Source organism: Cygnus olor, chromosome 11 (genome assembly GCF_009769625.2).
Source record: "Cygnus olor isolate bCygOlo1 chromosome 11, bCygOlo1.pri.v2, whole genome shotgun sequence".
NCBI classification, from domain to species: Eukaryota; Metazoa; Chordata; class Aves; order Anseriformes; family Anatidae; genus Cygnus; species Cygnus olor.
Window position 1 is genome coordinate 19,531,124 of NC_049179.1, and position 13,358 is coordinate 19,544,481.

Sequence of the window (13,358 nt, forward strand, 5' to 3'; positions counted from 1 at the left end):
AGAGCCCCACTGCTGCTGAGATGTGCCACAGTTGTCTTTTGCATGTTCATGGTCTGGCTCTTCAAATGATGTTGAAATGACAAATTTCAGGCCAAATTGCGCTGGCAACTAGCCAAGGATCAGATGAGCCCTCTCTGGCAACACTTTCATAAATTTCTTGCCCAAATGGGCAGCTTAAGCAAGAGCCTGCAAAGCTAAAATTGAAAAATAAGAGGCAATCGGTGGAGGTCCAAGGCTGATTTTTTTTTCCCCATCTTGTAGCTATCAGAAGAAAGAATGCTCTAGTATAAGCCTGAGTGATCTAAACATGAGTTTAGGCAGCAGAGTTTTCAGCCAGCAGCCCCTGATGTGTTTGATATGCCATCGCAGGATATCGTGCCCCTCGTACAAGGACCAAAGTCATGGTGCCATGACAGAAGCTCCTTGATTAAGTGCCAGCTGCAGTAATACCTGCTTTGAGAGGCTCCTTCCAGGTGCATCCACAGATGCTAGGTCAACCTCTGCCTGTTGCAGAAGCTGGATTTTACTCAGACTTGCAGCTTCAGCCTTGCAGCCATCCAAAGGGACGTGGAGCAAAGTGCAGTCAGAAGGCAGCAAACCCTGAGGAGATCCCCACTGGGGACAGGTTGGAGGAAACGAGAAGGAAGTAAAGCCATCTCCTACCCGGCACTCTATATGATATTGGCCAGAGAGGAATGAAGAAGAATGACATCATTAAAGAGGAGATCACATCCCCCAAAGTTTAGCCAATCTGTCAAGACAAGCTGGCCTCCACGCCAGTAGCAGAAGATAGAAAGAAGCATGAAATATGATCTCAGTATGACATTTTTCTGACTAAAGAACCTCCCTCTTCCTCGCTCCTGCTTTCATCAGCTCCTGTGAAGAAAATTCCCATCAGCTGTCTTGATGATGGGGATTGGTCTGCACACGGAAGAAAGTGACAACTAATAGGAGGGCTCAAATCAAAAACCGCAACATACAAAAATAAAACCTTATGATCAACCCAGTCAACCCCATTCCTCACCAAAAGGTTTTCTGAAGGTTTCACAAAGGAAAATTTTGCACTACATTAGAAATGCAGCTGACATATATATTAAAAAGGGAGTCTATGTATTCTATGCAGCATATTTCATATCTAGGTATAGCCAGTATCTTGTAAGTAATATTTCACGCATAAAGCACCTTAAATCAGTTGTAAGTTATATTTGCTTTCCTGTCCCTGTTAAGAGATCATGGTATTCAGGGCGAGAACGGAAATGTCATTATTTCTGATGCTCGATAGCACGTTATACATCACAGAAGCTTCTGTTTCTCCAACATACAGGAATACAAGTCTGTATTTGATTAACATAAAAAGACCCTTACCAGAAAGTGAGTAATCTGTATTAGTCATCCTCATGGCTGGAGTATAAGATACACTTGGCATGTCATGGCCCTTCTCCTTCTGTTTCCGTCGATACCACACAAACAGTGCCAGCAAGACCATAATAATTAGAAGGAGAATAATAATTCCAATTATTGCTCCCACTGAGTGCCTCTCTGATCCAAGAGCAGGGCTAATTTTAGTATAGGGGTTTAATTCTTCCATCATGAGAGCCGCTGTTAAAAGTAATTCATAATACATTGTAAATTGAATTGCACATTTCATTTTTGAGATACTACTCTTTTAAAGCAAGTAGATCATTGTTAAAAAAAAAAGAGGGAGGGGAAGAGAGAGAGAGATTTAACAAACAGAATTTCACTGTACCTTGATCACATCTGATTCCTTTGAAGCCTGGACTGCAGTAGCAAGTACCTGTGACATGGTCACATGTAGCATTATTCATGCACTCACACAGTTGTTTGCAACCATAACCAAATGTTCCTGGTGAGCACTCTGGGAAGCCAAAGAAAAAGATTGGAAAGAATCCTGATTTTTTTGAGGAGAGGGTGAAATCCTTGACATGGAGAAGCCAGCAGAAAAGCCTCCCTTGTTTACCTTGCATTACACTACTGTTAGATTTCTGTTTTTAAGCAGGAAATAACTGTATTTAGTGTACAATTTGAGGCACTACTTATTGAGCTGGAACATTCTTTCTGGAAAAGTCATACAAGACTTCACAATGATTAAATTTATAATATGTACACACTTTAAAAGCCTTGATATATATTAAAGGCATACAAAATTTAACAGGGCATGATCTCAGAAGCTGTAGACAACATCTTGAAAGAGCAAAGCATTCTCCACCACCTCTGTATATTGTTTTCACAAGGGGACTGCAAACAGAAGTTTAACTTACCTTTATATGAACAAAATAGACTTTTACCAAACAAATCCTACATACTTTCATATTTATTCCCACTAGTGCTAGAGGATTAATATAGCATTGGAGATGGAATTACAGAACTGAGCATCTGAATGGTTTGATTTGCTCCACTTTTGTATTAGAATTCCTACCATTGAAGGAATTTCTATTGTGCCTTTATATTTCTATCAAAGACAAAATGATTGAATGTCCAACTGAGAAATTTATTCATACAATTACTATGATGGGCTATTACAATAAATCTGTAGGCAGCTTACTAAATTTCTTGAGGCAATATTCAATATCAAATTGAAAGAAACAACTTCTGTCAAATCCTACTTATTTTTATAGAGAAGAAATTATTGAACGCATGCACACTTGCTATGATTCTTAAAAATATGTTGTTTGTTTTAAGATGTGACTTCTTTTGTGTCACCACAAATGTTTTGCACAGCATGACAACACCTCCCCAGTGCGAGTCTCTAAGTAACTTCCAGTAGGCAGATGTTGATATTAAATAATGAGCATTAGCCTGCATCTTTATAATGATTTGCTGTACATATTAGAGGTGTATCTCTTTCTTCCATATGCAGGTCCCCAAATTATGAAAAACAAAATTATTTCAATTAATGCACATTCTGATATTAACCTGTAACTTACTTAAGGTTACAGGTCCTACTTAAGGTTGCAGGCCTCTGCGTTTAGGCATTTCATCATGCTGGATGTGACTGCCCATCCAGCAGGATTCTGAGGAGGAAGGAGTCTTAATGCGAAGATACTTTTAGATTAAGAAGCACAAAAGGAACTAAATGAATACATTAGTAGTTTGGATAGAAAATAAAACCTCAGGCTTTGTACAAAAGTTATAGATTATAAATGCTGTTTCTTGTATAAAACCATCTACTATGATAGAGTTCTATATGAAACTTTTTACTTTCCTATTTTATTCATGGTTGCAGTAGAGGAGCACACAAATTCACAGTCAATTGGCCACTTACAGAATTACACTGGTGCCATATGTAATCCCCACATGAACATGCAAATTTGGTCCTGAGACACATACTTGGATGAATGTAAATATGTGTAAATGGAAAATGTTCACAAATTTAGTTGTATGCACTAATGCATGCACAGAGATCTGTAAAGTAAGCTTCAGTGAAGAAGCTTTAAGTCAGGCTTTTCACTCGCAAAGCTAGCAGGGATGTTACTGTATTAACCCACTGCCAAAAATAAATAAATAAATAAATCTGTGGAATTAATGCAATGGTAAGGTGAGATGGATTTTACCCTGTATTTAGAATCCAAGTAAGTGTGTGAGAATTTTCTTTTGATTTACTATACTGGACAAAAAAGTAATTATTCAACTACAGCACATACAGTTTCCACTACCTTAAATCTTTGTTCTTAAAAGAAGCTATTTGGCACAGTGTGCTAAACATGCCAGCAAGACATTGACAACAATTGAAGTAAGATATGCAAGCATCCTTGCAAGGTAATTGAAGTTCATTGTTAAATGCTTGCTCACTACTCCAGTTAAATGTAATCCTTCCAAAAATGACAAACAACTTTTGTTTCCTTGACCTGTTTTCATTGTAAAGACAAATCTTTATTTGGTCCACATCTATAGCATAACAGCTTTGGCAAGAAAACTCCAATATTACTCAGAAGTCTGAGAGCAGAAGGACGTTTTTTGAACTGTCTTCCTTCTGTCTTCCTCCATGCCAAGGAAAACCTAATGCTGTTGCTCTCAACAGCATTAACAAGGCATGATACAGTTTGTGGTTTTCCATTAATAAGGTACCAGAGGTTTGGGAAGGCTACATCCACTGAGTGCAGTGACTTGCTTTTATCTCACCTAACTTTAGAGTGGGAATGGAAAGGCCTAATTTGTAGTGGATTCACCATATTTCATTACACTTAAACAAAATGGCTGGCTTTCCAGAGGTGCCTTCTTCTCCCTGTGTATTATGTAAGGTGCCTGGGGTTGCGATGTTACTGACATCCACACCTCAGTTCATGGCCTCAGTTCGTTTCTGCAAAGAATTCTGACCCCCCCCCACCCTCCCCACAGAGGAACGGAAAAGGAAGTCATGCAGCAACTTACTTTGCTCACATTGTTTGCCTGTAAATCCAGTCCTGCACGTGCACTGGCCAGTGATGTGGTCACAGTCTGCTCCGTTCTGACACTGACAGACATTGGCACAGTTTTTTCCATAAAAAGCAGTTGGGCAACCTGACGGGAGTCAGAATAAGGAAAGTAATAAGCTGAAACACAAACCCAGATGTGTTAACAGCACAAAATAGGTAGGCCTATAAATCTAAGGATTTTCAGCCTCTGTATATCTAAAGACATTTATTTGATGATCTAAATGCAGAGCTATCACGGCAGCCAATTTTCTCGCAGTAGTGTTTAGAACTGCCTCTTAAGCCTTTCAGAAGAACGAAAACCTAATCCATGTACACAAACTACATTTTCAAGGAGTGAAAGAAGATGGCTAGACAGAAATTCTCTAAAAGGCCAGAGATCAATTAATTACTTGCAAGTGAAAGGGCCTTCTCAGAAGGCTCTCCAGAATCTGATCTCCTCTTTCGTACACTAATGATAATTTCGCTTTGGTAGGATGAGAAATCTCAGACACTTTCCTAGAGCAGACAATGTATATTGGGGCTTTAACAAGCAGGGGCAAGGACTGTACAAATTCTGACATTGAGTCAATAATCTAAATGATTGGTTCCTCTTTTACAGAGTGCCAAAGGTATAAAAACCCTCGAAAAGCTTCAGGACATTTTCCTCAGGGTGACACAGTTATTCACAAGTACGAAGCAGGTGGTTTAACAGCCAAGACTGCAATACTTGGAAGAGACACGAGGTAGCAGCACATACTTTGACAGATTCCCTGACAAAATAGCGTATCTGTACGGCTTACGCTGAGTGCAGTAGAGCCCCGTCCAACCATGAGTACATCTACATTCTCCATCGTAAGGGCTGCACATTGCTCCGTTGTGGCAGTTGCATGAATGAAAGCAATCAGGGCCCCAAAAACCTGTGGGACAAGCTATGAAAATAAGAAACGTTTGTCAGCTGACAAAAAACCAATGATACTACATGAGTTCTGTGGAGGAACCTGTGAGACACCAGCAAAGGCAGAACATCACATTGAGGAGCTTGGCATCGCTGCAGCAGTGATTCCCTGACCATGACTGGTTCTCCCAAGCCAACAACTGCTTTGCAAAGCCAGGTGGAAACCTGCACAGGCCAACCCCGGCACAAGTGATTTCTTCTCCATGTAGGTCAGGTGGCAGCATCAGGTCTGTGCTACATGTGGGCACTGAGAACCACTGAAACAGTGATGCTCAAGACTACATTATGCTAAGTGCTCTGGCAACTCTCCCTGCCTTACTGGTGCTATCTGTGAAGACAATTTAGACAGGGTTTTAAGATATGGAGGTAATTTAATTTTCTTTTTGATATTCAGGAATTCTTGCATAATAAAGCACAGCTATTCGTGGTTTACTTTTGCTATGCAATCAACTGCTAAAATTACCACATTCATTTGAAGCGTAGAGCACTACTCAAATTATGTAAAAATGTAAAGAAAACTTCTTTCAGTATGAATTCCCATCCACAAAATCAGATTGCTTTTGTTGATGGGGATAATATTAAATTAAAATCTCCAGGTCTATTATGTATTTCTACAAGTACAATATTAATACATTTTCAGAAGTTATTTTAAGCCTCCCTCCAAAAATGAATGCAGTAAGTTACAGTTATTAGTGCCAGACTAAAAGATCCAAAATGATGATAACCCTTCAATATAACAACTATATTTTTGCTTTAAAAAGCACTTTCCATTGCTTCCTATTAAAGACATGAATTAATAAGGCATGGTTCCCAGGAAACCTGAAAGTACAGAAACCATGCCTATTTCCATGTATGCCATTGGCTCCGATTCTGACGATAAATGCAAGTTTCTGGCATATGACAGACATATCTAAAGCCAGAATGAATAGCAAAAAAACCTGCCATGACGTAAATCAAACAAAAGGTCACTGAACTCACACAATGTAAAGCTGAACGGGATTTGGCCTAAAGTATTCATGTTATAAGCAAACAGAAATATTTTTAAAAAGCCTTTGTAAGTCAGAGCTGCAGGGTCTTTTAATGCCTCCAGAACTGGCTCTGGAGCTGGAGCTAAAATTATCTCCTTTGTGGCTCCATCTCTCGGTCATCCCAGGTTAACTGGTGCGGAGGGAGGTGGGACCGAAATAGCTCTGTGCCGACTGCAGTACAACAGGCCAGGTGTCCGCAGGAGCCTGGTGTGAGGCCAGCTTCACGTTGGGAGATTTATACTTTCTTTACAAGAAGGTAACTGTGGAAACAGGCATGTTCCTGCTTTGTTCGTCCAAAATACCAAGCAGCTATCACCATTGCCTCCTGCCTTCTAAACTGGCAGTTGTTGCTACTCAACTGGCCTGCCTCACTTGGTAAGAAAATCTCATCTATTTTCAAGGTTAACAGAAACTAACAGTCATTTCCCAATTACATGGCTAAATATAATGAGGAATCTGTGCAGCTTTCTGTCTTTTTTTTTTTCTTTTTTTGAGTGACAGCAATATTCTGCCTGTGGAAGACACACAATAAAAGCAAAATTACAGCCGTCTGTTTTTATCCGATTCCTACTTTATCACTTGAAGTTTAATATATTTTACTCTGGAATGCTGTCTAATATGCTAGTTGTATCCTGAATATGAAGTAACAGTTCTGAATGATAGGATATTGCTTCCCTCTGTGATCTATCTTCAATTAAGGGATGCTCTCAGGAAATGACACTTTGGGATCAGCAAATGCCAATCTTCTACCTGGGCAATTTTTGAGAAGAAATCCTCCATCCCTCCAAGCCCACATTGACTTTTACAATTAAATTACATTTAATAGAAATATTTCAGCTTCCTAATTTCTCAATTCTATGGGCTCAGTACATGAAAACATTTACAGGTTAATAATTTCTAATGTAATAGCTGAAAGAAAATGATTTCAAAAAATAAATAAAAGGGAATTCAGCTAGAAATTAAAAGGGAGCATGGAGCTTTCTTTTCTGATAAGAGCTTGTGACCTCCCTTTCCTGTAATAGAAGCTAGTAACGGCTTCTGCAAATTCCAACTGCACAAACTAAGCCAAAGCTAACTTAGATTAATTAAAAGAAATAAGCTATAAAGAGAGTAAGGCACTGGCTGCTGTAACACTTCAGGGATTTTCCTAGAATCTGCCTTTAACTTTCAGAAAACACTAAACAGGAAAACGTGTTATTTTAAAGTGGAGGTGGAAAATTAACTCTTTGCTTACTCTGAGAGCAGTCCTTCCCTATCCAGCCTGGAAAACACTGACATGATCCATCAATAGGATTGCACGTCCCATTCTCGGTGCACTGGCAGACCTCATCACAGTTCTTCCCGTATTTTCCACTGGGACAGACTGTGGAAATACAAGGCAGTTCACTGAAAGCTCTTCATAATGAATATTACGAAGTCACAGGACTTAACATTTAGCAATTAGAGAGAAAAATAATTATGACATTTTTCTTTGCTGAAGACAAATGGGCAAAATTTTTCTGGAAATAAGGAAGAGGCAGAAGAAAGCATTCAAGTCCATTGTGTTTGCTTACTTCCCAAGCATAAAAACATGAAAAGGTCATCCTGAAACATATTTTTCTGCTGGAAAATGAATCTAATATAGTTAGAGGCATCTATCCACCCATTCACCTTGCTGTAGTACGTGTTCAATTACGTTGCAAATGAAGGTTTAACGGATTATATATTTTTGACTGAGAGTTGTTAAACTTGTGCTGTATCTTTATGAAAGTAGGGTCTATTCTTGCTGGCCCACCTAGCTTGTTCCTGAAGTTGGAAGAAAAGAAACTCAGATTTTTTTTTTTTCCAGAATCATCTTGTAGCAGCCTAAGCACAGTGACATAAAACTAATAGGTATATCTTCAGTCTCACACCAAACGATTGGAAATCTTTAACTTTAAAGTTGATGGAAAGCTCTGCTCGGTAATGAATGAAATGTGTAATTTCTGTGCTCCTATTGGCTGTGTTCCCTGACAAAAACAAATATATTTTCAAAACAAGATAAAATCCACAGTCCATCTTTGGAAAGAATGTAACAAATGGAACTGGGCTTGTATCCTGGTAAATAATAGTGATGTCAAAAAAGTGATTAAGGCACTTCCCTGAATTATGCAACTGGTTTACCACTTCAGTCCCTCTCACTTTCTCATATGCAGTCTCTGCAGGTGACCTCGATCTATCCTGACTGTGAAGCAGCCACAGATTGAAATCCTGAGCTGTGATTCATTTGCTTTTACACAATATGCCATCTTCTACTCTTACTATGGCAGAAACCTGAGAATGGTGCAGAAAACAATAGTGTATAGTCTAGCTGCAGACTTATCTGTAGGAGTGGATAAAGTTGGCTTTCAAATTATGTGCTAAACAGAATAGTTCTCTACCTGAAAAGAGATAAAACTAAACACATTATACGACACAATGAAAAGAACAATATACGGACACAAAGAGAAAGAAAGAAGGAAAGAAACGGCTTCATGTCACAGAAAGAGCAAAAACTAAAATGATATGTCAGCCCAGGTTTTCATATATGCTAGCACCATTATTCACTTCCAGTGCTCTATACAGAGCAGTTCAGTGCAATATTTTTATTGCATCTTTAAGATGGAGATAGATAACATCACTTAAATGAAGCCTGGATTTTTTATCTGTACAAAAAATAGTTCTCAAAAGACTTACTTAAAACAGGGACTGATTTACACTGCAATGTGGAATACTAACAAATTTGTGGTCCAAACACTGATTCTGACAAAGGTAACAGGTCATATTTTATAAAAGAAATGCTTCAGTTTGGCACAGTGAGAGCTAGCAGAGGGGTTCCTACCATGTGAGCACCTCTTGTCTTAGTGAAATAGTATGATGCCCTCCAGGATGTCAGCACAGAAGGATTACAAAACCTATCCTGCCAAAATGGTTGTTCTCTTGTAAAGCTGTGAGATCCACATACAAGCATTTCTCAAAATGCTTCAAACGTTTTAAACAAAGCTGTAAGGTAAGGACTAATACTGCCTTCTTCAGGAACAACCTGATTGTACAATGCAGGCAGCGATGTTAATTAGCTATAAAAGCTCTGAAGTGGGACTCTGAAAGTCTCTGTGGGATGTCAGGTGTGTTGCAGCAGCAATAACATGTTATTATCAATCCATCTTGCTACATGATTGGGAAAGATATTCATAAAACAGCTGCTTAGTTTTGTGCTGCTTAGAATCCTTAGTACAACCATGTCAACCTGTACAATTTTGGAGGTTACACAGCTCCTTGCATGCATGTGCTGCTGCTGATGGGAGAACATTCCTGCTGCCAGAAAAAGAGACAGCACAAGGAGATGAAAATTCAAAAGTGAAATCTTTGTTTCACGTTTTTCTAATGCAAAATATTAATTAGCATTTTTCTTTCTCCAAAATAAAGTTACATGCTAACTCATTATGACAAACTGCAACACAAATTGATTTTAATTAGGACATGAATATTTTAAAATTAATTTTCTGGATAGATCAACATTTCAAAGTAAAACCAGAAGTGCTGAACATCTGAGCAAAAATAAAATAGAATTTTCTTAAGAGGATAATTAGTCCTGCTTATGCTTTGAAATCTGGCTAACTTTTCACATAAAATGGACAAATTCACTGAAATATGTTCATTTTAATAAATTAATTGGTATAACGTTTAGTTGACTATACAGCATAGGGAAAAGGAAACATGGTTACATTTAATCTGTTTAATGATTTTGCATAAGTACTGTCTGCAATTTCTAACTTACTGAAAAGCAGGTCATTAAAAAATGTCAGTTCAATTTTTACAAGGATGGTGACTTCACAAGGGCAGTAGCCATTAAGAATAATCTCTTTTAAACTTGTGTGTAGAAAATACCCCCAGTGGTATGCGATAACTCAGACTCTGCAGAATACTGTAATGATTTTGCAAGCAGTTTTAGGATAAGACTGAAAATGGAACCTATGGTTAAAAGTGGACTAACATTCAAAGGTACAGAAAAAGGTACAGTGAGGCACGTTGGGAAGAGTTGGAGCTATTCTTAACCTGTGAGAATGAACTCTTTCACTGCCTCATTGCCAGTTTTTCTGTTTCTTACACTTGTGTTTGGATGTGTGTGATTTCTGCTGTTCCCAGAGTCAGGTCCTAAGTGGTATACATTAGGTTGCATGCATTAACTTGGTGTTTGGTCTTCTGTGACTGAGCTGTCCTGCATCTTAACTAATACCTACTGCTCCTGCTGAAAAACAGTGTGTGAAGGTGTCATCGACATTTAGGATATGATAGGCTTAGCGAAAAGGAAAATGAAACCATTGGATGGCTGATATATTTACAGCAGGTGTCTCATTCCGTATTCATTTCAACACAGAGCGGCAGACCTGTTTTATTTATGAAAGCAGGAGCACATCACATTTACAAAAGGGTGACTAAGTACCTATTTGCATTTTGCCTCTGAAGTAAAGAATTCTTGTGATCTAAACTGCTGAAACAAGGGGAAAAAATGCAGAAACATTGTGATCAGTCTTACTGCAGAGTCACAGCCACAGAAACTTGGGAAAGATGGTGGCATCTGGGGATCCTGGGCTCAGTACCTTGGTTGCAGAGTGCGCCAAAGTATCCTGGCAAACAGTCACAGTGTCCTGACACGTGGTGACAGGGACCGCTGCTGTGCACACACTGAGGGCATGGCTGGCTGCAGTGGTGTCCATGGAAGCCAGGGGGACAAACTGAAGACAGAACAAAATAAACCGTCACAGGTTTGCAGAAGATTTCTCACTGCTAAGAGTTTTAGAACTCTTTGTCTAAATCCCAAACCAATACATTTTCTGTTTTCTAAAGTCACATAGTTTCATGAACAGCAGAAATTATGAAGCCAGTTAGACTATCCCATGTCTAATAAAGTGTCATCTCTGAGTAAAACTGTTCAAACATTCACACCATCCTACATCGTGTAAGTGCTTGGCTATTCTATAACAGATGAGCTCTCGCAGCACCCTCTCTCTCTCAAGACACTAATTCGAGTCTCTCTAGCCCTCTCCAGCTAAACTTTCACAAAACATGTGAATTTAAGACATTTGATGCCTCATGTCCTGCTGGCAGATATGGTTAATACCCGATAACATCTTCCAAAGCTTTTAAGATAGGTAGGAAGAGAAGCATTCACGCACATAGATGACAGAAATTCAGAATACCATTTCCTTAGCAAATTAAGCTAAGAAATCAAAGAAGGAACATTAGGAAACTATGTTTTTCTTCTAAGCAACTATGTCAAAAGCTGATTTCTAAACACATTAGGTGCAATACCTGTGTTCAATTAGGACCTTCAGTTTATACATGCCATTACAGGAGCAGGAACCGTCAGTGATGAACAGAATCTAAAAATGGTAATTATGGCAACAGCATACAAGATCACCTAATTTGCATCAGTAATCACACTGGATAGCGGAGCAAACTTGCCATGAACTGTGTGCTTAATTTGTTTAAAACTTGGACTGAAATTATTATAGAAGTTGTCCATAAGGTATGTCCATGAGGGCCAAGATTAGGGCCCAGTATCTCTTATAAACATGCATTGTAGCTTCTAAGCACATGTAGAATGAAAAAAACCCATCCGCTGTCCAAACATTCGCTGCTACAGATAAGCACAAAAAAACGTGAAATTGCAGTAAGTAACAGTAAAGATGCCTTTATATGTTTTTGGTTTTACTCCTGTGATTCTCTATTACCCAGTTCTGCCTCAGTGGTTACTATATCATGTCTGCTCTATTTTTTCACTGAATGAGAATTTTTCTCTTGGTCGGTATGTTCACAGTGGGTGTCAGGTTCTTACACTACTGCAGATTTCCAGCTGGAACTTGGCTGACAGGTTAGTTGATGATGCACTTGCTATAAAACAACCTGGCTCATTCCTGGAGACGTTTTTGCAGGTCTAAGAGCAGTAAACCATCCTGGTGTCTCATGTAATCCTGATTACACAGACAGAACAAGCTGGAGGGGTGTCATTTTCAGTACTGCCCTTTATGGGCTGAATTCTGCTTCTAAATCAGTTTCCAAGAGGGAAACGGGAATGATTCTGAGAGTAAAATTAGCAATCTAAAGCTACCTTCGCCTACGGAGATGTCCTCTTCATGAGGTAGTCTGGAGTCTAAATCCAGCAGACAAGGTGGGAACAAGCTGAATTCCCTGGCTGTATCTTCACGGAGGGGCATTTCAGCAATGCAGATAGCAGAAGCATCCAGAGAACTCCACTGCTGTCACCCCAGAGGGAAGGAGAATTTCTCTTCATTAAGTTCTTAGCAAATGTCCTCCGGGAACAGCCTGATTACTGGAGTTGCAAGCTGGGTACATGGTTTGCCTCTTGTAGACTACATGCCATGAGCTGATAAAACTAAGCTGTTTTTTTTTCATCTCAGAAAGGCCAGAAACTATTAACTTCTGCAGGTTTTGTACTCTTAGGGTTTCAAATTTGTAAAACAATTTCTTCCCCAATTCCCAGAAGCTCTGAGCACCACATTTCAGCCTTGGAGAGAGGTTTTACAGCTATATAGATATGCTGAAGCACCTGGAAATTGGGGTTTATAATGGAAATGCTTATAGGCCATTAACTACAGCAGTGCTAGAGGTCAGCGTAATAATGGCTTTAAATAAAAACTGTCAGCCACAAATTATTTTTAGAGATGAGTGTGTGCTAGTGTCAAGTGTAACTGGTGAAATCAGTAGGGATATATGAACTGGGCATGGAGAATGTTTTACAGGAAGAACAAGGGCTGCTGCAAAAAAGAAAGACAAATCCATTTCTTGTTTGCATAGGAAGAAGGTTGCATTGGTTTGGATCAGTGAATAAGGGTCCCTCAGGGGCAAGTGCAGCTTCCCAGATAAAGCAAATGAGAGGATTTTTATCTCCTTGACACATTTTAATATGTAGCAGCAGAGCATCAGACGGGAGCTATTTCAGGC

General features: G+C 39.1%; 1 protein-coding gene across 3 annotated transcripts in view; it reads right to left on the reverse strand.

Annotated features, from left to right (window-relative positions):
* Positions 1-13,358, reverse strand: part of MEGF11 (multiple EGF like domains 11) — a 286,501-nt gene that overhangs the window by 28,244 nt on the left and 244,899 nt on the right. For all 3 annotated transcript variants that reach the window (XR_005823454.1, XM_040570532.1, XM_040570531.1), the window contains exons 18-23: positions 10,994-11,128; positions 7,630-7,758; positions 5,213-5,341; positions 4,390-4,518; positions 1,748-1,876; positions 1,366-1,599 (exon numbers count right to left, since the gene is read on the reverse strand). Coding sequence is in view for 2 of the 3 variants with exons in the window: in XM_040570532.1 (XP_040426466.1) it covers positions 1,366-1,599; positions 1,748-1,876; positions 4,390-4,518; positions 5,213-5,341; positions 7,630-7,758; positions 10,994-11,128 (885 nt within the window). In the remaining variant the exon portion in view is untranslated. The remainder of the gene's footprint in view (positions 1-1,365; positions 1,600-1,747; positions 1,877-4,389; positions 4,519-5,212; positions 5,342-7,629; positions 7,759-10,993; positions 11,129-13,358) is intronic.